The sequence below is a fragment of the Cuculus canorus genome, chromosome 2 (genome assembly GCF_017976375.1).
Source record: "Cuculus canorus isolate bCucCan1 chromosome 2, bCucCan1.pri, whole genome shotgun sequence".
Taxonomy (NCBI): Eukaryota; Metazoa; Chordata; class Aves; order Cuculiformes; family Cuculidae; genus Cuculus; species Cuculus canorus.
The window spans coordinates 62,803,092-62,830,162 of NC_071402.1; the positions used below are offsets into that span (position 1 = coordinate 62,803,092).

General features: G+C 40.4%; 1 protein-coding gene across 4 annotated transcripts in view; it reads right to left on the reverse strand.

Annotated features, from left to right (window-relative positions):
* Nucleotides 1–27,071, reverse strand: part of ZNF516 (zinc finger protein 516) — a 104,009-nt gene that overhangs the window by 40,934 nt on the left and 36,004 nt on the right. For all 4 annotated transcript variants that reach the window (XR_008448673.1, XR_008448672.1, XM_054059373.1 and 1 more), the window contains exon 2: nucleotides 16,366–18,391. Coding sequence is in view for 2 of the 4 variants with exons in the window: in XM_054059373.1 (XP_053915348.1) it covers nucleotides 16,366–18,265 (1,900 nt within the window). In the remaining 2 variants the exon portion in view is untranslated. The remainder of the gene's footprint in view (nucleotides 1–16,365; nucleotides 18,392–27,071) is intronic.

Consider the following 27,071-nt stretch of genomic DNA (forward strand, 5'->3'; position numbering starts at 1 on the left):
CTTTAAATTCCCTTTGCCAAAATACAAGGCCCTGTCTAGACACCAGTCTTAAGGCACTCTTTTTGCATATAAGGCAGCCCAGGGTACACTGGAAGAGTAAGGATTGTCAAAAACCTGTTTGGGCTTTGACAAATGAGTAGTATGTATTCTGTAAACAGCACAGCTCTTAAGCTTATGTCTGACAGAGGCAAAAAAAATGCTATGATCTTTTTGACAAATTCAAACTTTCCTTGCCAAAAGCTATCCTTTCTCCAACTCAGCCTGGTAGGAAACTGGCCTGAAGAAGGCGTTGTTCAAATCCCCACTTTTTCCTTTCAGGAGATGAATTCTGTTTATTTTGACTGAGTTGTGGAGCCTTTGGTCTTGTGGACTCCCAAGATCAGCAACACTGGTTTTATACTTGGTCTGTACAGCCTCCCACTCATCATTTCCACTAACCCTCTGGTGCCACTTTTTGCCCAGAAACTAATTAACATCCTACCTGAACAAAGCAGCAGCACCCCTTTCTCTCATGTTTCCTGCAGAGAGCAAATCCCAATCCTGCTCCTATCTTCACTTTAAAATATTCTTCCATACCAAGCTCCTGCTTGCATGTAGTGGTCATGCTGTAGACATCTTAACACACATACAGTCAGTGGTTGCTTTTGATGGGGTGGATTCTCAGCTATTCCACTCCTGAGGCTTATACATACAGATTTCCAGGAAAGTGGATTACCCCAGTTTGAAACACCATTTTGTCAATGGGACAGCTGAAGAGACTAAAACAGTTTTCACTAAGAAATTTACAGGTAAGTTGGCTGAGCCCTTAGTGTGGTGACAGTGGGGAGAAGGGAAGACAGCAAGGGAAACATATTTGATTCCACACAAATGATTTATCACTGTCCTAACTCTCTTCCTTTCACATAAATCCTCAGCTAGCTAGTATAAAGTCAAAGGGCCTGTACAACATCTGACATGGATAGGCAAATACAAACAGCAATATTTACTAAGTCAATTATGAAGATTAGCTTCGCCTTACATCATCTGAGCAAAACAAAACTCAAATGAACTTCATAATGTAAGAAAAAACTAACTGCGCTTCAAAGAAAGCCTAGTAAAATTACTGCACCATCAGAAGACCGTACTTTATTAATATGTGATGATCACATTGCTGTTCTTTTTAGTTAGGCTTAGATCTGATATGTGAGCCTCATATGGAAAGAAGCTTTGATGACAGTAATTTATTTGGGAAAGTTCTTCCAACCTTTTTGTTTCACACAAGTGATTTGAATGTTAAAAGCATTCAAAGAATTTCATCTCTAGGTATCAATAAAGAGATATTGTCTTTTCCGTCTCTTCTATTTTTAAGCTTCTAGAGAAAATGCAGCTGCTGGCTTATAAAGGATTCAAAAATAATATATATACAAACAGGCAGCCATTTTCACTGTCTAGCAAGTAACACATTTCCATAAATAACAAAGAACACAGGGTCACGGTATCAGCTGTTCAGAAATTTTAAAAAGTCACCATGTCTCTGGTTTTGCAGTAACTACTTGCCAGATTGTTTTTATTTATGCCTTGAAACTGAATTTAGAAATGCCTTCCTTGAACTTTAAACACTATGCTCCCAACTGGTTTTCTCTCTGCTGTTTCCTCACTCGACTTCCACATAACTGTTTCCACACTGAGTGCAGTGGATGACACTGCTGGGCTTGCAAAGGTTTGTGAACATCTGAATCTGTTCTTCATGCATTTGTATGTGCACACTGCATGCACATTAGGTTATTTGTTCATTCAAACGGTCAGCTCCCCTGTTACCTGGCTCTTCAGAGGCAGAACATTAATTGCATTGTACATCAGCTTTAGAAAACTGGACACAGCTGTACATTTGAAAACAGCAACATGCAGTGGGAAATCCTGCTGGAAGACCTTGGTCATAAACACTTTTGTAGTTCTCAGATATACCATTATCTACTCCTCAACGTTCTGTTTTGATCTCTGTTTAAAGTTTTGTTTTACTTTTCCCTTGAGGACTTTGCCAAGCATTCCCCTTGAAAATGATTCTGTGACACTCACTCAGGTTCTTTCTAATAGAAAAGAAAAATCATATATACACAATTCTGTCAAAATGAAAGCTGTTTCCTTAAAAGAAACAAAGGGGGAAAAAAATTAACCAAAAGAGGACAGGAAGGGGTTATTTTTTTCCCTTTTACACATTTCACTTATTTCTCCCTCCTAATTCTTACAAAAGAAGACAGGTAGCTCTGGAAAAAAGAAAATACACAAAAAAACACCAACCAAATTGTCTCAGATCTGCTCAGCTAATCTTCTTTCACAAACATAAATTACAAGCCATGTTAGTTTAGAAGTTGATTTTGACAATCTCATTACCTCACGATTCAGATGACAAAAAAAAAATTCCATACTACATTCGTCCATAAAAATTGTGAGACTATTTTTGTCTCAGACTTCTTGAAATAATGACTTGTTTCACTTTGTTGTATTGGAGGGTGTGTTTAAAAATAAAGGTGAAAAGATCATACCGGTGATTGTTAAAGCATGAAAAGTCAATGGGCACAAAGGCATACATAGAAATAAACACAGGAAAGTAAAAATAAACGTGCCTATCCAATCCGACTGTATACCTGACATCCCAGAAGCAGAGTACAGTCTTAGTTTAAGAGCATAATCAAGCAATTCCTTCACTGGTTTCAGGAGTCCAAGTGCAGAAGACCATGTATGAGAAGAGCTCTGATAACACCTTAACCCCAAAAGTTAGAGCAGAGAATATCCCTCTAATTTTGATTCACAAGCTAAGAGGTTTTTTTCCTTCCTTTTTTCCTAACTGTCACTAACTGTATTTCTGGTCTTCTGTTTCAAGGGAGCACCAAGCTACTAGGGGATTTCCTAATCGGGATTACCCATGTTTCTTCAGTTCCTGCTAGCTGCTTACATTTGCACCTGCAACAATTTAACTGAGCTGGCTGTCAACGACCAGCAACCAAACCTGAGGAAATAGCAGAGATATTTAAGCTCTCTCAGAAGCAAAGCAGGTGGACAAAACGTAACCCCACTGCGGGATTACTTCTTTTTGGCTGAAATTGGTAAGGACTTCTAATTCCTAAGAAAGAACAGAAAATCTAAGCTATCCTAAAAACTTCCACTTTTTTGTCAGAAGAGTCTTTTTCTGCCATTCAGCTTTTGCTGAGGTACAGTTGCAGTGCTGAATATAATTAACCCCTGAGTAAAGGAAGAATGGGAAAATGGTTTCTCTTCTCTTCTCTTCTCTTCTCAGGAAAAGTCTTTCGGGATGGGGGTCAAAACAGAACACCACCACAGCTTAAAGTAAAGAGAGGCATAATTAAGCTTTCATACAACATCTGTATGACATTTGCACATGCACTCACTTCCAGGGAAGAGACAGACATCAAAACTAATGGAGAACATCCCAACTCTCTAAATGCAGGAAGAATGCTGCAGCCTTCCCAGCTGCACTCTTGGGAATGTAAAACAAGAGATGGGCAAAGGAGCCTGTTTTCGTTCATCATACTTTTACTGTTGTTTTTGGCTATGTAGTGTTATGAAGTTCTTAAACAGATTTATCCTACTACTCCAGGTACCACAGGAGACTTCCAGCAGACTTACAGTACATCAAGACTACTGGAAAACAATGGCTACAGAAAAAGCCTAATCATCTTCTGGTTGTTATGCACAGTAATTGGTTCCAGGGTCAACACTGCTGATGCTGCAACAAAGGGATGTAGCTTAAGGTTAAAAAATAAACAGCAGGAGTTATTGGAAGCTCTGTTACTATACAAATGTCTCTGAAATAAAAGAAAGGCAGAAAATAACATACTCTGTGTAAGCAAAACTTTTTATGAATTCAAGGTGCGACCTTAGCTATCGACAAGCTGTTAATTTCATTAAAGGAAAGAAATCTAGCAAGTACTTTCAGGTATCCTTAACAAGAAAACAACACACTATGATTTTGAGGCTGGTTTGAGAAATATGGCACCTGCCATGGTGTCAATTTATTTGTGCAAAAATGTAGGCAAAGAAACATGTCTGGAATTACAGTATTATTCATAGAAGACCCATTGCTAGGGCATAGGCAACTTTGTTCGAAACACCATGTGTCATCACTCCACTGAATCTAAACATCTGGGGCAAGTTACATATCTGGCTTTAGTGCCTTTGAAATGACATGCTATATTTAAGCGAGAAGTCCAGCCACACCAGTTTTAACAGTCATGTTTTCGAAGTCCAGCACTTCTTCATTTTGATTCTTCCCATTCAATGACACTTTTGATAAAAATCTATTTATTCCTTTTGCCCACACACCAGGGAAGTGAAACAGATGTAGAACAACTGCAAATGTCTTTGAATTTCAAGTATTTCTCCAAATACATCTATTATCTCACAACACTTACTCACTCAGATGAAAAGGTATAAAGGAATATAGTTATCCTTGTGGTTTACCAAGTGAAACACGACAACACGCAACATACCAAAAAGGAATCCCTCATTTGTATGCTTCAGTGCTATCATTTCTCCTTCCCCTTTCAGTTTCCTCTGTTCTCAGGACCTGAAACAAACTTTTACCTGTTTTCCTTTCACCTGCACTGCTGCCACGCACGGCTTCAAGGGCTGGGACTGCTCATTTAAGGGGCACCGTGTAACCTCCTGCCTTGATGCACTCTCACATCCTAATGTGAATAGGATGACACTCAGCTATGGAACCTCCCTCCTTGGTGCTCCACTTTCTCTCCATGTGCACTCTGCGGTCACTCATTTCCTTCCTTTAAATATTAGCCGCTTTTCGAGCACCAACTGTGGCTGTGCCAGCTGGCTCCTCACAGCATGCCAACCTCCCTGGCACGTGCTGCTCCAGGCCTCAGCCACCCTCTTGGCCCTTCCCCCGAGTAAGCCAGCGCCATGACACCACTTATGCAAACATGCTTACCTCCAACTTAATTCCTTATACCATCCTTATGCTAGCTTTTTGCCAAGGCTACTCCTACATAAACCATCTACGTTTGCAGCTGACAAGAGCATCAACCCATACCAATGCCTTCAAAATGAACTCTTGTACCATTTCCTTTGGTTCACAACCATGTGATCATCATAGCGAGGTGGATCAAAGCGAAATGCCCACATCTGGGTCCCATCCACTGGCCAACAGCACCCAGCTCACAGCAACACCAGCCCAGGTGCCCGATTCGCCCACAGCACCTGAGATACATCAGGAAATTGCACTCTGTCTTACTCTAAATTCAGACCCTCAACAACAGAAATAGAGATTATCTTACAACTTCTATGCCACGTGATGCTTTCAATACTGTGCATGAGACCAACCATATTCACATTAAAAAGCAAATTTGCAGATAGGGCAGTTATTACTGAAGACTTAATTTCTGCCTTGTGCTTTTGCATGTACTCCACTCCCTCTTATGACAGGGATCTTTGGAGGGTTTTCAGCATTAAAGGTCTGCTTGGAGGCATCACTGTGTTTCCAGAAGTTGTTTACATCATTTGGATGCTGCTCTAAAAGTAACGTATCAGCCCTCCCCTGCATATATACATATATAAATGTGTGTGTGTGCGTGTGCATATATAAAAATGTGTGTGTTTATATATATATATATATATATATATATATATATATATTTGTCCCATTCACTCACACACTTCCTGAATTTTTGCCTTGCCTTTCTGAAGCCCTTTTCAGTGTCACAGAGTTTTTAATTATATTACGGTTTCGGCCCATTCCAACCTTCACCCCTCTAGGTATCATGTTTCTTACTTTCTGGCTTCTGAAGGCCTCAAAGAAAGCTGCAAAACTGGAATTAGAGTAAACACTGTATGAAGAGTACTTTCCATGGCGCTTTGGTTAACTGAACTCAGTATTTCAACCTACTGAATATACTCTCAGGGATTTAAAAAAAAAAATAAAAAAATCTTGCTCTAATATAACTGACCAAGAAAGGTCAGTCTAGCAGAAAACTTTACTAGCATATAAAAATTTCATTATCCATTAATAAAACTTCATTTCTATTAAAAGCTTCAATATTAGGTACCTGCATGCTGATTACACCAGAGATTAAAAAATCCTAAGAAATTCACTTGCGAAATAAACTGTTTATATTTGAATTATAACCAAGTCATGCCTGTGTATATAAATAAGCAAAAAAAAAGCACTCCATATTTCCACATAAATAACAGCATGGAGGCTTCCCAGTCAAACATACTTAGCACTACAGTAGCAAGTCAGTGATCCTCACTTACATGCACCCATTTTCTTGTCCCAGAACCAATCCAAGTAAAAATTAATTTTTTCCTGTTACAAATTTACTTGTCATTCTGTGCTAGACTATCTGTTTTACAAGGCTTCTCTAGGCTTCAACAGTTTTACGGCTAAGACATTTCTGGGAAACTGCTGTGCGTGTGGATACAAGCATGTGCAAGGACAAGAAACTTTTGCAAAGTATTACAATGGCTTTAGGATTCATGTATTCCATGTGCAGTGTAAGCTCTACTTCCTGAATTCTCTTTCAAGGGAAGAGACGGATCCATTTGCTTCATTATCTAGTAAAAAAAGGCATTACTACCCACTGAAAAAAGGCTAAATCACAAAAAAACTGAACACAACTTTGGTTCAATGTTGCTACATACCTAACAAAACATGCAGAAGGCAAAGACCAAATGCAGCATCTGCTCCACTGCCTTGGAGTACAACGGGGATGAGAGCAAATGAACTCTTTAACATCCCAGTATCACCACGATTCATTGCACTTAAGTCCTTCACCATCATGACACTGGTGTGTGACCTCTATTGTTAAAACACACATAAAACATTCCACAGGGTCTGGAGGGGGAGGCTGTTTAGACCTGAGGTTCACATTTCCAAAAGAACTCATATTTCCCTTGTGGTTGTGCTCCTCCCACACACCCCCCAATATTCAGGTTTTGCCGACAGTAGCTTGCCTCAAATGCTATTTAAGCAATAAGAGATCACAAGACATATGCTATCCTGAGATAACACACACCTCTGAAGTGCTGTTAGGTGTAGCTGATGCCTTCATCTGCCTGATGAATTTTTTATCTCAAAGAAACACAAGGTTTGGGAGTGTCTTATATTACAAAGTAAACCTAAATTTAGTCTTTAAAAATAAATAAATAACTAAATCAGTGATTTTGTAATCTTTCAGGGGAAAAAAAAAATGAATAGAGATCTAACTTGGAGTGACTACCCCCAACTTACAGCTACCAAACAAGACTAAAATTACAGCTGTGATACACTAAAAAAAAAAAAAAAAAATGGCTATTTATTTTTATGTTATTTGCAGTAACAGAGATACTGAAGTAGCACCTGAGGTTTGAGATTACCAACTTCGAAAACAAAGTTCTAAAAAGTTGGAGGACAAATCTTACCCCATGGGTCCTGTAGAAGGAGGAGTACCTCATGCTCTAAATCCATGTTAAGTAAGCAGCCATATCCAAGTTACAATAAGCATCAATTGAGAGAGTACTTTTGTCTTTCACATGGACACTTTCTCAATAGAGATTCTGCATTTTAAAAGGACGATCACTAAAGCGTAACCCAATCCATTAACAGAGTATGCACAAAAGATGATTCTGACACTTGCTCCCCCCTAGTCTTATCAAGTGTAAAGTCTGCATGCTACAGTACATTTCAGGATATGCAATTTACACCAGCATTGATTACAGCGAAGAAAGATTTCTCTGTTCTTTTCTAACCTCAAGCCACTAGGTGCCAAGTGGTTCAACAAAGTAGTTAACAATGATTCCAATCTGACTTCTTATATGCTTAAAATCAAGCCAGCAGTTATGAGTTTTGCTGGATCAGGGCCAAGGCATTCAGCAATTTGCCAGTTCAAATCCATGCTGCCTATAAACAAGGAAAACAAATTCACCATGAAAATAACTTCCCTACACATTTACAAATCCATTCAAAGCATTAAAAATAACGTCTAGATATCAGTCACAAAATATGGCACCATAGCAGTTACATGTCGAGTGCCACAAGGATCCAAAAGTCTCATTCAAGGACTAGGGCACTGAAAATTATAATGAAAAACTCAGCTTTCCTCCAACGTTTCCATAAAATTCGCTATATACTGTTCATCTCCCCAAAAATCCAGATATGCCACTGATAAATCTTGCGGGCTATCAAGAGAAAACTGAAAATAATAGAAAAAATAAGGTTACTGATGCTTTCACTGTAAAGCTTTCCCTCTAAAGCCTTCCCTCGGCTGCAGGTATGTTGCTCTTGACTTTTATCAGTATGACTGGTACAGCCCATTTTACGTTACAGCAATCCAGTGCACGAATGAGACTACTGGGTTAAAAAGTAATAAAGCCAAGTGACCTAGTAACACTTGTATTTGTAGAACGAACTTGCAGAAAAAAAAATTATCTACCAACACTAGGCCAAAGTGCACATTACTTTTATACCCTGTGCAGACCTGGGACTTCACCGGTTTTCAGCTCCCACAGAATTTAGCCCACCATATCCACTGAGAGTATTTACTGCCAAGCCTAGTGCTAACAAAAAAAAAAAAAACAAAAACCAAAAAACACTGAGTCTTGGTTTAAGATGGATGAAGGGTAAACTGTGAACTACCATGTTAAGAGCAGTAAAAAGATTTAACATCAAAGATCCCTACACAAGTACCTCATTAGCAGTCATTTACAGATCAGTAGAATCCCACTTAACAGCCCCCCCCCCCCCAAATATTTGGCATTCAGATTAAAGACACTCTCATTGCAATTTTCATTGCCTGAATCTTGTTTTACTAGCTGGGAGGAAGGGAGTCCTGCTCACTAATCAGAAACTGCTAGAAAATAAAAGCGCTACACAATGTGATCTTATGACTATAAATGTCACAAAGCAGTATTTCACAGGGTATAGGTTGATGTAAAAGAAACATCCAGTACTAAGAAATCCCAGAATTGCTAAAATGGCTTTTACAAGGCAGCAAGGCCAGAGCAGATGTCAAAAAGTGAGGAGTCTGAGAAAACCGAGTTACTGTGCAGCTGGATTCCCAAATCCTTATACGCAGACACTTATCATACTTGCTGAAAAAGAACTAAAAGCATTCTATGAAAACTGGACGCCCTGTGCAACTGACTTACGCATAAAAGTGTAATTTTGCAGGCCCAAACTGACATCAGGACAGCTAATAGCTTTCCACACCCTTAGAAATATTTTTTTTCAAATGCTACTGTTTGGTAAGAATGGAACAGAGATTGGAAATTCAGGAAGGACTAAACGTAGGTACAAACAATCCTGTGACATTCCCAAAAGCTGCAGAAGTATGAAGAACTAATCTTGCCTTGGGCATCTTGCGTAAGCTTCAGGGCAAAGTTTATCCTACTATCATCTACCTTTAAGAAACCACATTCACTTCCTGGCTTTCTAACAGATAAAATAAAAGGCTGAGTGAACCTATCTCTCCCTTAGCATCTAGGTACAAATTTTCTTTCAAGCTGAGCTAAGTTTTGGTCACTCATATCACAGACCTACAGCTACAATAAACTGTCTAAACAATACTCCTGCCTAATTGTGTCTCCTGTTGTTGTACATGATAACCTGCAAAAAAAGGAACGCTAACAATTAAGCTAAATACAGCAGAATAATCTTTGACACGCTGTATCAGAACACCCACACAAAATTCTTCAGTACTTAAACAAGACCTCACTGAAATGTTTGCAAGGAATAAAAGTAGTGCAACAGTTGGATTAATGACTTCATATTGCTGCAAAAGAAGTTCTCTGAGCAACAACAAAGGCAATCTCTGTCATGAGAAGTGACTGAAGTATTGCATTGAAGTATCTCAAGCTCAGCCAGCAAGCCTTAGTTCTGGCTTGAGCTGACAGCGTGTTATCTGTTTCTCATCACGCTGTCCCGCTGCAAGAGGAACTTGAACTACCGTTTAACACTCTTGCTGACCACCCACATTACATGAGACTGAGTAAAGCAGGACCTAGTAACACAAAGCACGGTAATCAGGAACATAGTGATTACCCAAGATGCCTACAGGGCAATTCTTAAATGTTCCTTAGTTGGTATGATGTCAGGGTAATGTATAGCATTAAAGGGCAGAGACTGCATTATACCAAAGCACTGCTGTCCTGTTCCAGTCAAATACTTTTTGCATGAGCTTCCTGGAGCACAGATCCTACCATCAGCCTAAAATAAAGAAAAACCAAACAACTTCACGTGTTTGAAGCACACGTGCCAAGGGAAGTTTAAAACGCACCTCTAGATGCCCTATGGCTCTCCTCTCTTCCTCCCCCCACAACACATACTTCAGTGATTCCAGCTGCCAGTTTTTCTTGTTATCCATTTCCTCAGGATCATCAGCATAATTTCTATTTTGTTCTGTTCCCTCAGTTTTTCCTGTCCATATCAAGCCACAGCCTAAGATAAATGAAAGCAAAAAAGCTGTTGCTGATGGCGGCACCACAGGAATACACTCATACATAGGAGATACGGTCTGCAGGCCTGAGGAGTGTACTAAAGTCCAAAGCAGAGGGAAGAGGTAAGAAAGGGCTGCTGTGGAGATACATCCAGGCCAGTATTGCTTAAACCTGCAGTGCTTGGCAGAGAAACTTCAGATCATGAGAAAATATTGTACCACATGTGGCTTTGCTATGCACATCAGGATTAGACTGTACGTTACAGCAAGGTAGATATAAAAGAGAAATTTCTGTATAGTATTATTAGACATATTCTAACTAGGCAATTGATCTAGTCCTGATCCAACAAACTTATATTAAGGAACAGTTCAAATTTTGCAAAGTCCCAAACAACACGTAATGGGTCTTACTTCTGCAAGCGTAGGATTCTTGCCTCTGCCCAACTTCCCCTATGATTTGAATCAACTCGCTCTGTTTGGAAGACCTGGCATTAACAACCAAAACAATTAGTTGGGGTTGAAAAGTTGAGGTGGTTTTATATTCCAACAACTGCTCCCTCGTGATGGCAAAGTTAACTGGTGAAGTGTGCAATCACAGCGAAACATTTTTATCTTCGTGGTAGGCATCTACAGAAGCCAACAAGATGCTACTCTTCCTTGAAACTACCTCATTTCTTGGAAGCTTGGGGCAGTAGTTAACAACTGTCCAGCACTGAGACATTCTTCAATTTGTTGTATGCTTATTCTGCAACATAAATACGCTAAATAACTTCCAGGATACTTAAGATTATACACAGAGAGCAAGATCTTCCTTCGGTGTAAAACATCCCAACAGCACTGCCTTCAGGCACTATACTGTGGGATTTCCAGTAAGAGTCTGGCATGAGAAGGATCTACAGTGTAATTGTTTGATTAAGATATAAAGTAAAAATGCTTGAATTTTAAACAGTGGAGAGGAATTCCCTTGCACACAGAGAAACATTTTTTCTTATAAGCAGAACAATGAAATCCTGGTACTGGATACTGGCAGCTGCGTTTCATGCACTCACTTTAGCAACAGAAAACATTTACTAGGACTATGTTTCTCTCTACTTTGGAGTTATACATTTTTATTTTTCTGTTTTTACTTGCTTAGTTGTTTTATTCTTATTGTTCCTTTCCTCCCCCAAACTACAGTCTCATCATTTTACTCGGGAATTAAAGGAAATCTGGACAATACTTAGTTACGATTTATTTTAAATCAAAAGGCTTATGAAATTAGGCTCTTTTTGTTAAAGTTCCAGCTCTTGGATTTATTATAATTTATGTCTCAGCAATCCAAAGCCCAACTTTGTGTTTCATAAATCTCTCCTACTCTTCTTTTTTCATAGTAGTTAGTAATATTGCTACATTTCTATTCAAGCATTCCAATTTACATATATAATTTTCTTACAACATGCCTGGGATAAATGGTATGTGCAACATCCCCCAGTTTGCATTACCTGTAAGCAATTCACAGACAGCTGTCTCTTCTCTTTTAATTTACTAATAAAGATACATCCTTGTTTTGGCTGGGACAGAGTTATTTCTCTTAATAGTAGCTGCTATAGTGCTGTGTTTTTGATTTAGGATGAGAATAATTCTGATAACACACTTAAGTTTTAGTTCTTGCTAAGTAGTGCTTATACTAACTCAAGGACTTTTCAGCTTCTCAAGCCCTGCCAACGAGGAGGCTGGAGATGCACAAGATGCTGGGAAGGGGCACAGACAGAACAGCTGAACCTAACTGGTCAAAGGAGTATTCCGTACCATATGGCATCATGCTCAGTATGTAAACCGGAGGGGGTGGGCTGGGGCGGCGGTGGTGATCACTGCTTGGGTACAGGCTAGGCATCGGTCATCAGGTGCTGAGCAATTGTTCTCCATTTGCATCACTTTTTTTCCTTGAATTTCTCTCTTTTTGCAACCTATTACTACTATTAATTATTTTACGTCAATTATTAAACTGTCTTACCTCAATCCACACGACCCCTCGCTTTTACCTCTCCAATTTTCTCCCTTATCCCACTGGTGGGGGGCGGAGGGGAGAACAGGAGTACAGCAAAAAGTGGAACACTTTTGGAGCTCTTCCGTTTTTGCCCTTTTTTACTCTTTTTTTCGTCTTTTTTTTTTTTGTTAAGCTAAAACTAAGGAAGGAGTTCAAAGTTTAGATTTTTTAGCAGATCAATAACAACAAGCCTGAGAGGCATGGGCAATGCAAACTCCTGCTGCTGTCTCCCATTTCTGTAAGTGCTCCAGACCTTCTGATTTTCACATGGAAATCCTCTTGGAGTTACCTCTTGAGTGCAGCACGTCATGGCTTCAGTACAAGACACCCTGCACTCTGACACTGCCTTGGAAGGCTGGAACCCCAACACTATCCCATGCTTCTTTTCAGCCTCCCCACTGCCTTTGAAACCTAATTCCCCTGCACAGCTCCCTTCACCAAGGTCTCCTCAGACTCTCCACTTTTCTGCCCTCCTCCATCTCCCTTTCTCTTCTCCCTCCACCCTACTCCCATCCCCTGTCTAACACCTTCATGGAGCTCATCTTCTCCTGAGCAGATCCCACTATACCACCAATATCCCCACTACAAGCCAAATGTGACTGCACACCACTGTATTGTATTCCTAGGGGATTTTTTTTATATTCTGTGCTGTCCAGGAACTCATCTATTCAGACTGAAACCTCTTGGCCCTGAAGCTGTGTTCATACACGGTCTACGGCAACAGTTCTTGCCACTTGCCCCTTCCTGCATTAGCCACCATAATAAAAGCAGCATGAATTGAGTAACAGTGAATCAGTCTCTCCTTAAAGCATTTAAAAAATCCAGAGCAGTCTGACAGAGGAAAAAAAAAAAGAAAAAGAAAAGGGAAAGAAGAGGCAGGAGAGAAAGGAAACAAGATGGAGGAGATTATTTTCACCAGAAGCAGCATTGCCTCAGAGGTGCAAGACACCACGTGTCAACAGGACTACTCGGATTATTAAGAATTAAACGCACAAAGAAGTACTTTCAGCTGAGTTAAGGCCACAGCATTCAATACCTGGCAGTCTCAATGCCCTTTTCTGACCCAGGATAACATAGTAATGCGTCAAAGGGGTAAAAACCAGTAAAGACACAAAACTTTTTAAAAATTATTTTAAAGCTATTATATTATATACCCTTACGAGCAGCACAAGAGTAAAAATAATACTTCAGAAGGCACGTCAGGAACAGGAACCAAGAGCGCTGCTTGCCTGCCTTCACTGGGGAGGGATGCTGTCCATGAGGCTGGAGTGTGTCTCTCAACAGAAAAGCTTCACCTGCGAGAATAACTACAAAAAGCTGCAGCAGAGGATAGTAAACAGCATCTCTAGCACAAAACGTACTTCAAGGCCATACCAGAACACCTGACTCTAGCAGGAGGGTACATGAGGGTGGAATTCAGCCTATATTCTGCATCTCTTAAGTTGCTTTTCATAGGGGAAGGAAAGAAAGCCTCTCTCAAGTTAAAGGAGCAATCTGCAGAAGAGTAAAATTTCTACAGCCTACTGAGCAGAAGGATGCCAGTCCTACAGAAAACAACATAAGGGCAACATCAGAAAATCCACATACCAAAAAGAGAAAATCGAAAAACTTAGGTTGTAGAACACCGACCACTGAAAATACACTCATTCCCAAAAAAAACACACCAAAAAAAACTTCCTTTTGAATGAAAAAAACCTTTTGTGACTTGTAAAAAATATTCACTTCATTGACACAGTGATGTTATTAAAATAAACTCAATTAAGAAGCAAGGGTAACCTTTCTCTTGATCATAGGATTAAAATGTTTTTATTAGCCAATTAAATACTTGATTAGCTCTTCAGCTGTGAAGTCAGCAAATATAAAATGCAGCAGCCACCTCCCTGACCTATCAATACAAACATCCCTCTTCCAAGCTGCGTCTGTATTTAGGCCCATCCATTTGCTGCTTCTTCCCAGCTAAAAAAGAGAAGAACCAATCTGGCACCCAAAGAAATGAGTTTCCAGACGTTGGCTAGTGCCATCAGTTAAGTCAGTCAATTTAATTCCTGTGACAGAAACCGCTGCATGACTAACTCTCACCTTTCACTCCTGCAACAACGGTTTGGAGCTTGAGTTGAGCAGTACAGGCAAAGAAAAGAGACGGCTCCTCTTGTTAGAAATTAAACGCTAATACAGAGAGGGCATAAGAACAGCTTTCCTATTTGAACATCATGTGAATAAGCATTTCAGTGTTTTCAGCCAGTCTCCAGAGAGATAGGTTTCCATCACAGCAGTTTCCATAAGGGCACTGTGCATTACATTGGTAAAATACAGCAGCCCCATTAAACTGCAGGCAAAGCTGCAGTTTTATCACTGTATCTTGTGTCAACTGTACCAAGGTGCTTCAGGTGGCAGCTGATGGATTTTCATACAAAGTAAGTATATATGCTCCCGTAAGGAACTTTTAAGTGCCCAAAATCCAACAGCAGACGGGAGAGTCAAACATTGAGTCTTTTACTGGGCAAGTAATCATAGTGAAAATATTTAAGTCAGTTTGTTGCTAGGACTTTTTGAAGTTGTGGTTTATGGAAAGGGCAAGAAAGCCTTTTAAAAAAAATGAGTTCTTGGTTTAATTAAATTTCTGTTCTAGCGTGCACCCAATTTGGCCCCTGGGGACTCGATCCAAGTTGTAACAAAATCAAGTTTAGGACCATTCTTGAAAGTTTATGGACAAGCAGATGGGTTTAATTTTTCACAAATTCAATCCTTTGGAACTCTCTTCCCTCTATGCCTTATATTTTGAAAGTCATATTGCCAAACAGTGTCAGCTCCAACTTTTGTTGCCCTAAAACTAATAGGTCTCTCACGAAAGAAGCTCAGAAACAAACAAAACAAACAAAAAAAAAAAAATGAAAAGCAAACATTGCTTCCAAACTTTATGAAAAACATGTAACTACTAATACACAATTCTGGAAAATATTGCTTTGCTGCTGCAGGGTCAGTCGCCAGGATAAAGAACAACATTATATAAAATCCTGAAAGAACACAGCTAGCTGAATCAACCCACCCTCTTCCACAATAGTGCAGATTACATCATCCATGATGGTCTTGAAAATTATTTTACCTCTACAAATAACTTCTTCACAACAAGAGAAATGAAAATGAGAGGAAAACATTATTGTTTGCCAAAGAGAAAACAAACAAGAAACCAGCGCAAGGCTAGTAAGGAAAGAATGGTTAATCTCACATTTCTAAAAGGGTATTATAAACAAAGAATGGTGAACGAGAAGAATAAAATATTTTTTAAAAGATACAAAAGTGCTTAATGGTGTTCTTTTAAATATTTACTTTACTGCTATTTGGAGAATAATTTGTTGCATTTAATAGTGTTATCCTCAAAGGACTGCTGTAATCCAGTGAGATTAATTATATCCTTTGGAGCTATAAACACAATTTGGGAAGCAGAGCACAGAAGAGGAGAGAGATGCCTCTCATGCTGGCGATTAACAAGTTTACACACTTTGGGACTACACCACACAGGCTGTGCGCCTACTACACCTACATGCTATTGGCAGAACAGCGCAAAGGAGGCCCAGAAATTGCAGGAAAACAGCCCCCAAGATGTCCAGGGAAGACACTACCCTACACCACAGCATTGCTATATGCAACTAAGATACTTCTCAGGTGTCCTTCACAGAAATACAAGTTCACCTGCACCTTATGAAGACATCCTCTGATCTTGCTTGTATTACCTGCACCAGAAACCCATCACCACGTAGAGACAAGCAGCAGCAGTACTCAGTGGGCACTGGACTCCCATCTACACTGCCTTTATACCTCTCATGTACTTTCACACAACTCTCCCTGTGCTGATTGCCGTGCCCTGCACCAGGAGACAAAAGGACCTGCAACAGCAATAAGGGCTGGGAGCAGTCTTACCTAGTGACGGGTTTGCTGCTCCTTCCTCTGAGCTTTCCTCAGCCCCCTCCTCCCCCAGGCCAGAGGTAGCTGAATCCTCCAGGGCGGACGCAGACCCAGGGGTGCTGGGCCCACTGACAGACCCCGAGTCCCCTTCCTCGCTGCTGGAGCCGTAACGGTCAGGCTGTGTGGCCGTCCCACCCTCGCTCCTCCGCTCCTTGCGGTGCACCCGAGAGTGCAACACCATTTGGTGGTAGGTGCGGAAAATCTTCCCGCACTCAAAGCACTCGGTGGACTTGTTCTGGGTGGCCCGCCGGCTCTGCCGTGAGGCAGGGCGGTAGTCCAGGTCCCCCTGGGAGAGTGGGCAGCTCTCCCCCAGTGGGGCATTTACAGTTTTCTCCGGGCGCCCGCTGGTGCAGCTCTTCTTTTTGGGGTTGCTGGAAGAGCTCGGAGAGTCCTGGTCTCGTTTGCGCTTCTCCTGGTTGACGAGGATATACTCTCTTTTATCCTTGTCATAAGTCACATCCGCATCTGCCAGGGCCTCATCCCATCCCACATACTTCACATATTCCGAGGGCTCTACTACTTTTCCTTTAGTGGCCAGCTGCCAAGCTTGGTAGCTACTGACCGGATCCAGCTCGGCTACTCTTTTCCCAGGCTGTCCTCCTGCAACTCTGTCCGGCCCTACAGATGGCCTTAGATTGAGACACTGCAAGAAAAACTGCTTTGTTACCGCAGAGCTTAGGCTCCCATCAGTTAAGCCCTCAGCTTTATCCCCAGCGCTGCCCCGCTGCGCCCGGTAGTGAACAGCGTTGTGCGCTTTCAGGCTTTCCATATTTGTAAACAGATTTCCACACTTGGTGCAAACTTCGTACAGAGATAGGCCTGTCACAATCGTCTCCTCCTGTATCACATCATTGATAGTGGCTATCAGCTCCGAGTCATTTTTTGGTTTGTTTTTGCTCCCAGACTTGGGGCCATGCGACTTCATGTGGTTCTTAAGAAACCAGGGCTCTTTAAACCTCCTGCCACAAATGTGGCACCCATGATCAAATGACCCCCTGTGCTTTTTCATGTGAGCTTTCAGGAACCAGGTCTGACTAAAGGCCTGACCACAGACTTCACACGGAAACTCTCCTGCGCTCATCTCACTCTTGCAGTTTTCGGTGTAGGCCTCCCCATTCAGAACCTGAGCTGTTACATGGTCCTTCTCTATGTGGTTCAACAGCGTCTCTTCCCTCAGGGTCATGTAGCTACACAACTTGCACTTGAACGGTTTGTGGACCTGGTGCAGGTGCTGCTCCAGGTCCTTCTTTCTTTCAAATTTGTTTTTGCAGAAGGTGCACTGGTAAGAGGTCATCTTGCCATCCTCCTCAGCTGACACCACCTCCATGACCTCCTTCTTGCTGCTTCTCAACAAGATCTTGCTGCTATCTACCTGCACTGTACCATTCAAGATCTTGTTGCAGGCAGACGTACTTTTAGTGGGGCTGGTGCACCCGCCAAGGCCCTCCGAAACGCCCGTCTCCCCAAGCTGCGCCTCTCCCATCTCCGCCTCATTCCCCTGACTTAAAGTGCCTGTTCTGTGACTACGGATGTGAATCTTCAAGTTGCCCTTTTGGGAAGCTCTGTGATCGCAGTAAGGGCATTTGTAGGGCTTCTCGCCTGTGTGCTTCCTCATGTGCTGCGACAAGGAACTCTGAAAAGGAAAACTTTTACCGCAGATGCAGCAGCTGTGGCACATGGTCTTGTCAGCATCCATGTCACCCTTGCTTAGCTTGCCCGGGCTGGAGGATCTCCGTAACTCCATTTCTGCCTCTCTGCTACGATCCATCTGTACTACTGCAACATCAGGTGAGCAGGGCAGAAGAATAAAAGCATGTCCAGCAGCAGAGGAGGGCTGGACCGCGTTTTCAATCATACGGTTCTGCAGAGAGATTTTTTTATTGCTTCATTCTCAGGGTATTGTTTCTCCTTCCAGCTGCTCAAGAGAGTCCAAAGCGCAGATTTATTTCCCTGTGCTCTGTAAGCGGATGGCATAGATCACCTGAAACAAGAACAAAAATCACACAAATGTACAGAAATTATGTAAGTTGAATCTTAAATATATTTAAACCCATTCATATTTTTAATGGAAGAGATGCCATCACTTGCCCTGCATTCAAAAAAAGCAGCAGCTTCTCCCATCTGCTGATATTCTAGACTTCAATATCAATAATAAACAAGTAAAAATTAATAAACAAGTGAAGTCCAAACCAGAGCAAACATTCATTTCCATGCACTGACATCAGTGTTTCTAAAAAAGTGCCAACTTTAAAAATACTTTTTGTTTTAAAAACAGTCCGAAGTGACTAAAAATACACCTTAAATGAGGAAAACATTTCTTGAGGGGGGGTATTACACTTTAAATCTGTGGCTTTACCATATGTAATTTCATGAAAAACACTTGCTTGCCAAAGATAAAAGCCTTTCCTAGGGACTAGCAACTATCATATTCCTGCTGGCAACCACATTACTTTGTGTTTCAGACAGCTCTGCTATGCTGGATGTGGCATGCACAGAACAGGCGCAGAGACTGAAGACACTCACTACTTTGATTAGAGAGAAAACAAAAATCCAGTGCCTGACAAAGCATTCAGGAAAACTAGAAGTTATTTCCCTGATAGACAAGGTAGGAAGTGTAATACTTAGTCTCGATTCAACAAAGTAAAATGATAATGTTTGTGGGTATCAAATGATCTTAAGATTTATGTCAACAAGACATACAGGAAACCACAGAACCACCCACCTCAATGAAACAGAATCTTAACCATAAACAAACAAACAAAATAAGAAACAACTTTGATTAACAAAACAGATTAATAGGAGTTTAAAAGCTTTTGTATCTTGTCATAATTAAATACAGCGGTCAATACCCGCCTCAGCAACGCAAGATACAAAACACCAGTAATTCTCCACCTTGTGTATGGCAAAAACCTATAGTTAAGATCTCCATAGACTGTTTATTTTCCAATCACTGCACTGTTAAACAAAAATCTTTCCCCCTTCCTATCATTAAAAACTACAAACACCATGACTAAGATCCAAGAATACCATACTCTCCAACAAAGAGAACCAATGTATTACTACATTAAGAAAACGTCAGCTTCTTGAACTATAGCTAAAAATACGCAAAGCAATAACAAGACTATCTTCACACATTCATCACTTGACGTCTATGACTCAATAAAGAACTACAGATCTACAGCTGCAAACTTTAAGGTTTCTCATTGTATTCACCCCTGAGTCTCTTCAATACGTAATAAATAGCCTAACCAAACCACCAGCATGAACCTAACAAATAGCAAGCTAAAACTGATGCAGTGCTCATTTCAGTTACACACTATGAAACAACTTAATTATGTTTAAATTAATCTAGTCCTCTTATTTGCTACAATATCGTTCATTTCTGGGTTTGATTTTCTGCATAATTAATATCTGTTCAGTACGTTAAGAGTTATCAACAGCATCTGCCCAAACTACCTCTTCCTCAGAAAGCTGACTTGTTACAAATACAACTTCATTTCTTGAATAAAGCATTTTTATATTATGACTAAAAAAAAAAAACAAACCACATGACAAATTTAGACATCTATATGAGCAGAAAGTTTACAAACAAGAGTTTCTAAGTTAATCTCTGAAATCAGCCATTTAAAACCAAATGGTGGGGCAGCCTCAGAAGAAACTCCCTGGGTACATAAAGAACGGCAGCCACTGGAAGTTGTGGCTCTACCAGAAGGTACCAACACACTAAACAAACATAAACGCAGTTTACACTGCATACTTGTGGATGGAAATTCAGAGTAACGTCTTATTTACTTGACCCATAAGCTAAATCTGCCAAGTAACAACCCATGTTGTCTTATAATCAAAAACTTTACCTAACACTCGTTAAATCATAAAAAGAAACACCAGGGCAACTTCTTGCATTTAATACAATAATATACTTGAAAAGGCAACAGCTTATTCTGAACCATTTCTAAACCACCTACAGTACTGCAGGGAAAAAAAAAACCAGCAAGCTTTGGGGACAGATTTTTCTAGGCATTTCATACAACATTTTCTATATTCTGTATTTTCCGCAGTTTACACCAGTGAGAACACTGCTTCTTGGTAGGCTGACTAGCCACTTTTTTTTTTTTTTTTTTTTCTCTTATTGCAGTCCCATTTTAATTCAACTTTCTGCAGTGTTTCCTGTCTGAAAGTTCAGAAGAGCTTTAAAAGCCAAACTTAGACAAGAATGCTGTATGCAGCAGCTCAGGCACATGTAAATCCAAAGCTTCAGTGTCCCTTTGTTTACTTGGGCACAGCTTCCCTATATTTAGTCTTGATCTATTTCACTTTAATTATTTATAGTGTTTTCATTAATGAAACTAAGCTATGAAAATGAGGACATGAAGAAAGCATTACTTATAAGAGGGACATTAGCCACTCACAGGAGATCTCCCTAGGCCAGTGGAAAACTGGAGTTAACAAATTACCAAATTATTTTATTAGTCTAAAATACTTAAAGGAAGTGTTATCATCTTCACCAAAATATTGTGAGAAAATTGTTTCATCTTTATTACTTCAGCTTGGCTAATACGCAGCAATTTATAACTTTAAAAGTCAAAATAAAGTATTTCTAGAATTGAATTATTTGAATTCGTCCATATTTGAATTCACCCACACCCACAAAATTTCAAGTCCTATCTTCCACAGATAGAAATTCCAGGGGAAGGAAGGGTGTTCACCCAATCTGAGTTTGCTTTACACAGTGTGCGGAGGTATCCCTAAGGCTTTGGTAAAGCGACTGACACAGACATACACTAACAACTTAAAACTCCCTCTTCTCATCATTTGAGTGCCACTTAAAGTGGCACTCCCTCTTTGCAGAACAGCAAAGTCAGGGCTCAGTAGAAAGAAGCAGCAAAAAATGAAATAAATACAACAACTTTGAAAAAAGTTTTGATTTGGAATATTGAACATACAAAATAAGGAAAACATCACTTGTAAAGAATCCTACCAATAGAAAAGATGATTTTGGCTTAATAATTTCCACCTTAGTATTAGTTATTAAATAATTATTTCAACACCAAAGATGGCACAAGGGACAGAACATGTCAACTGACAAATCAAACCACAGTGATTACTTCTCCACTGAGTAAAATTTTGCCATTGTCACTTTTGTTTCTGACAGTGATGATAAAAATCATTTGCATTTTGAAATAATTATGAATCTGAAATTATCTTGAAATAACTCTCTTTCAGAACACATGGAACATGGCCACCTTCAGCTACCCTAAGGCTACTAGAAAATATTTCAACTCTCAGTAATTTCAGTTGGTAACCAGTAACCTTTCATTGCTTTGGTCCAAGTGCAGCCTGCAGTTCCTAGAGTACCAGCTTGTCACACAGAATCCATAGCAGAGTCACATTCAGCCCTCCAGACTGTCATAACACAGAGATCCCCACTAGCAGAGAGGCAAGCCGTAAGGAAATGCGAGTGACTGCAAACTGTAAATTAATATGCTTTCTTCAAAAATATTTTGTGTATTTTAATGGCACTGCAGCCTATGACAAATGCCATACAACTCCTTGAGGGAGGAGTTACTCTGTTGTAAGGGGCATATGAACTAGATTAACTTCATTTTGTTGAACTACAGATCAGCAGTTCAAGTAAGAAGCCACTGGCCAGTGCCCAGGAGGCGTTTTCAGCCCCTTTAAAGTGCACCGAGGCGCTTAACATCATCACTGTTTACATGCAGGTTTGGTATATAAAGCAAGGTGGAAGAGAAACATGAACAAAGACCTAAAAACAGGAAGGGTGGCATGTTGAGAAATGCCTTTGCTCAGCCAGCTATCGTAGTTAAAACACTCGGTCCTGCACCCACTGCCCCACAGAGAGTCTTTGCCTTGACACACACAGGAACAAATAAACTTTTTACGTTCAACCCCCAGAAGGGAAAACAAGCTTTCCTACAAGCTTAGAGCTAGTATTGAGAGTTGACTCTATTCCAAACACCTAGGCATAAAAATTCCTCTGGTTTTAAAAACTAAGTCACAACTTCTTGGCCTGACAGAAAACATATTTGGCCAAAGCGACCTGCTCTCACCACGGAGCCCTGGCGCCTTTCCCAGCATCAGTCACAGCTTCCCCTGTGAGACCACGGTAGCCCACTCCTGCCTGCAGTGTCGCAGGTGCACTGGTGCACAGCAGCAGCATCCTTGAGACTTCTGCAGGACACTCATGTAGTCTTGAAGTGAAGCGTATGTAAAATAGAACAGGAGTATTCTGAAATACCTATTGCTCTTCGCTTCATGCCACCTGCGTGTTCTGGAAGAGGACCAGGTATGCTGTAAGGATTCCCCACAGGGTGAGACAGACCCTCCTCAAGGACCTTTTGTGCCTCTTCAAACAAAATTAATAAAATAAGAAACTGAAAATAAACAACACCAGAAAACTGAAAAATAGAACACAAGAGATACTACACTGAAAAAGCAATTGCAAACTCTATTAAGTATAAAAATACTCCGCAGTGCAGACCAAGAGGAAAACATACAAGAAAATTATTCCTGTTCCAACAGACAGACGACTAGTACAATCTTTTTTAATTTCTCTTCAATTAAATCTCATTTTAAAAATCATATTACATGGAGCATGGTGGCAAGAAGGGAAAACTCTTCAGTAAGTAACGAACAAGAACAATCTGGAAAGCTACATAGACCTATTCAAATAGCATAGTATATATTTTAATAAAACCTGCTTTCAGTTTGAGTGCATTTCAAGTTCCATCTGAAAGATAAATGCAATGGTGAAATATGGCTCTTCTAACTCCAAGCACTTTGAATATGCACTACAATCACTCCACCGTGTTTCTCTGCCAAAAGCAGCAATAACACATGATCTTGTGGAAAAAACATCTTACCGGAATTCCTTCTAGATGATGAAATGACAGGACATAGCACCTAAGCATGTAGGTGAATTTTAGAAAGCTGTATCTTTCAAAGAATGGCAACCTGGTGAGCTGATTTCTCCTGATTTGAGAAGCCTCAGGTTGCTCCAGAGCCAAACAGACTTTGCTGAAGAAGCCAGAAGAGAATAAAGCAAAGTAAAAATGTGGATGAAAGACAGAGAACGCTTCACAACTGCCTCACCAGCCTTTGTGAGCACTGAACCACAAAAACCTTTCTCCCACTTCAAGTCTTCTCCCCCCACTGAAGGGACATCATCCTCCACACACACCAGCCTCGCTGCACACCCTCATCTTCCCCTTGTGAGGACACATGGCTTCCTCTGAATACCTGGATCCCATGGGGCTCATCAGTTCACAACCTTGATTACAGCCTCCATCCTGCCACCTGCATTTAGGCACCAGTCCTACCGGAACGCGTCTTGTGGACCAGAATCGGTTGGGGTTGGAAGGGACCTCTGGAGATCATCTAGTCCAACTCTCCTGCTAAAGCAGGTTCACTTAGAACAGGCTGCACAAGGAATGCCACCTGGATTTTAATACCTCCAAAGAAGGAAATTCCACAACAACCCTGGGCAACCTGTGGCATCCCCACCATCCAGGTGGGATTTTAATACCTCCAAAGAAGGAAATTCCACAACAACCCTGGGCAGCCTGTCTCAGTGCTCCATCACCCTCGCAATAAAGTTTTTCCACACACTGAGGTAAAAACTTCCTGTGCACCAGTTTGTGCCCACTGCCCCTTGTCGCATCGCTGGGCACCACTGCAAAGAGTCTAGCCCATCCTCTTGACACCCGCTCTTTAGACATTTATAAGCATTGATAAGATCTTCTCTCAGTTTTCTCCAGGCTCCACAGACCCGGGTGTCTCAGTCTCTCCTCATAAGAGACGTTCCAGTCCCCTAATCATCTTTATGGCCCTTTGCTGGACTCTCTCCAGTAGTTTCTTGTCTTTCTTGAGTCGGAGAGCCCAGAACTGGACACACCACAAGCCTACTGACCCTTTACAACTTTGAGCTGATAGCACCCTTCAAACTACACCAGAGGGTAGAAGAGCAAGGGTATCTTTAAACACTAAGCCCATACTTGAACACATAGGAAATCCTGGCATTCTGTAACCTACAGACTAAACTTGCCATTAGATGAAGGCAGCATAGCTCTGAATTGATGTTCTGAGAGTAATCCAAACTAACCCAGTTTTTACTGCTATCCAAAAATCCCAAGTCAGTTGTAGAAGACTGTCAAATCTTCAAATGTATTCTGTTATTAAAAGCGGCAATCTTGACAACAGACCTCCTGAAGTTTGTTTAAGCCTGCCAAAACTGACACAGGACTGGAAAGGAAAAATAAAAAGCTCCTGGAAAAAAACAAACAAGGAATTTCTATTAGTCTATTTCCGCTTAGGCTTTATAAAATCCTTCAGCAGCACTTTGCAATGTTTTTTTTTTTTTGTTTAATTATTTTAAACCAGCCTTTCCCTGCAGCTGGGGAAGCTCTTCTCATTTGAAAAGTTTACTGTCTGAACCCTGAGATATTATTTTCAGCTTCTCCAAATACACCATGTGTTTTCACGTCTTTCTCCCTCCATGAGCTGACATTTTGCAGCAGGCTTCAGACTGGCAGCCAGGGCTGAGAAAGCAGAGTCAGGCCTTTCTCAATCAATGCCACACCCTTCGCAGGGCAAAGAATACACTGAAATAAAGACAAAAACACTAGCAGTGAAAAAAGCTAGAGGTAGGCATTTGCAGCGAGGTGACCTCTCTCATAACAAAGTCAGAAAGATCTCCATAACCCAGATATTTTTTTTTTGTGGCTCTCCAAGAAGCAGTTCAGGGGCAAGGCAGGGGGAAGGGAGGGGGACGAGTTTGCTTCTGCACTGCTATGGGATATGTTGAGAAACACAGAGCCGTCACCCACTCAGTACATATTTTGTGTTTTAGTATACTGTGCGTGTTTGTCTTCTGGGAGACAAAGAAATGTACTTTATTAGTTACACTGTAGTATTCTAAGCAATGAATTGAAATATATCATTAACATCCAGGACAAGCTTTATCTTGCTACCAAAACAAAGGGACTATTCTTCGAACAAATTGAGGGGGAAAATCCCATAATGACAATGAAGAGTTCCTCTCCCTAAAAACTGCGCTGCACAAGAGTAACAATTACAGGCTTATATTCTACAGACTGAGGTTGCGAATAGCCGCATGAAGCGATGCATTCACTATTGGGAGCGTAAGTACCATTGATGACAAGGCCTTGGGGCTTCTGCTGTTCGCAGACCAATCAATAATCCATTATGAACAAGCTACATTTCCCCTCTAATATGAAGAAATGAATAAAAGGGAACCAGTATCACTAGTACTTTCATGGAAAAAAAGGACAATGCAGAAATCACAAAATGCCATCACAAGACTTTAAACTAGTGGTGATGTCTAACACTGACAGAACTACCCACAATAACCCTTTATTTATAGCAGTTACTGGAGACCACTACATTATAGTAAAAAAAAAAATAAAATAAAAACAAAGAGAAAGATTATTTTAAAGTCAAGATTCTTTCAAGATTACTTATTCTGGCTGCAGGACAAAATAAAAAAGCGACATTAATCTTCCAAGGCAAAGAGAAGAAAATTAACTAACTTCATCCAAGTATCCGGCAGTTTGCTCCAAACTATTTTCTAATGCAACATAAATAAGAATTTCTAATTAGAAATAACTGTCCAAATGTGACTGGTCAACCATAACAAGACTTTATTGCAGCAGCTGCGTTTCTACCCAGACACGAGGCCCTGAAATTGTTGTTCTCCCATTGTCACTGTCACATGCTACAATACAATCAAGAGAGGATCCATTTAAATAGCAAAAACATAGCAAACCTCAGCATACTCAGTCCAGTTTCTAGACGTCTCAACACAGCACCAGAAGGTAGAAAAGGAGGAAAGTGCTCCTTAAAAATTACAGATAATGTATTTAAATTAAAAAAAAAAAAGTTACTGATTTTTTGATGGATAAAATAGATCCCGATGAAACACTAAGATCAGTATTATTAATGCACAAGGCAGTCTATGTCCTTTTTCTGAAATATAAAGACTAGTAGTTAAAGTTGACCTCGAGAGGTGGAGGGCTGGGGGAATGAATACACAATGTAATTATTGATCAGCCCTAGAAAAGCCAAGAACTGCACTAGTGCAGATGTGATTGTTTTGGGTTTTTTTCCTAGGGTCATTAATGATATCTATATGTTGGAAAGTCAAAAGCTTTTAGTTTGACATGCTGTTATAGTATCAATAATTCTGAATATAAGCAACATCTTAGGTTCTAGAAAAGAACTTTAGAAAACTTTAAAAAACAAACAGAAAAAGCCCTCCATTTTACTTCCATTTAACAATAATGTTTTCCTATTTGGCTACAGCCACGAAGTGATTATGTTAGTGCCTTAGTATTCTCACGTACTAAAAATTAAAAGAAAAGTTGAAGAAACAACCACAATTCTCACAGTATTAAACAAAAAATAAATCAGTTAAAAATACAAGCAAAGTCACCTCAATACTGTATATTACCTCCTTATTCAGATCGATGGCATTGATGCTGTCTATTCATGCATGTCTATGGAGATGCACATATATATGGGCAGCACAGTATTTTCCCAGCAACCAACAGTGCTTTTATATTTAATGATCTTGTTAGGCTTTCCACTGCAAACCAATTTACAGGGAGTTGTAACATAGCCATTTT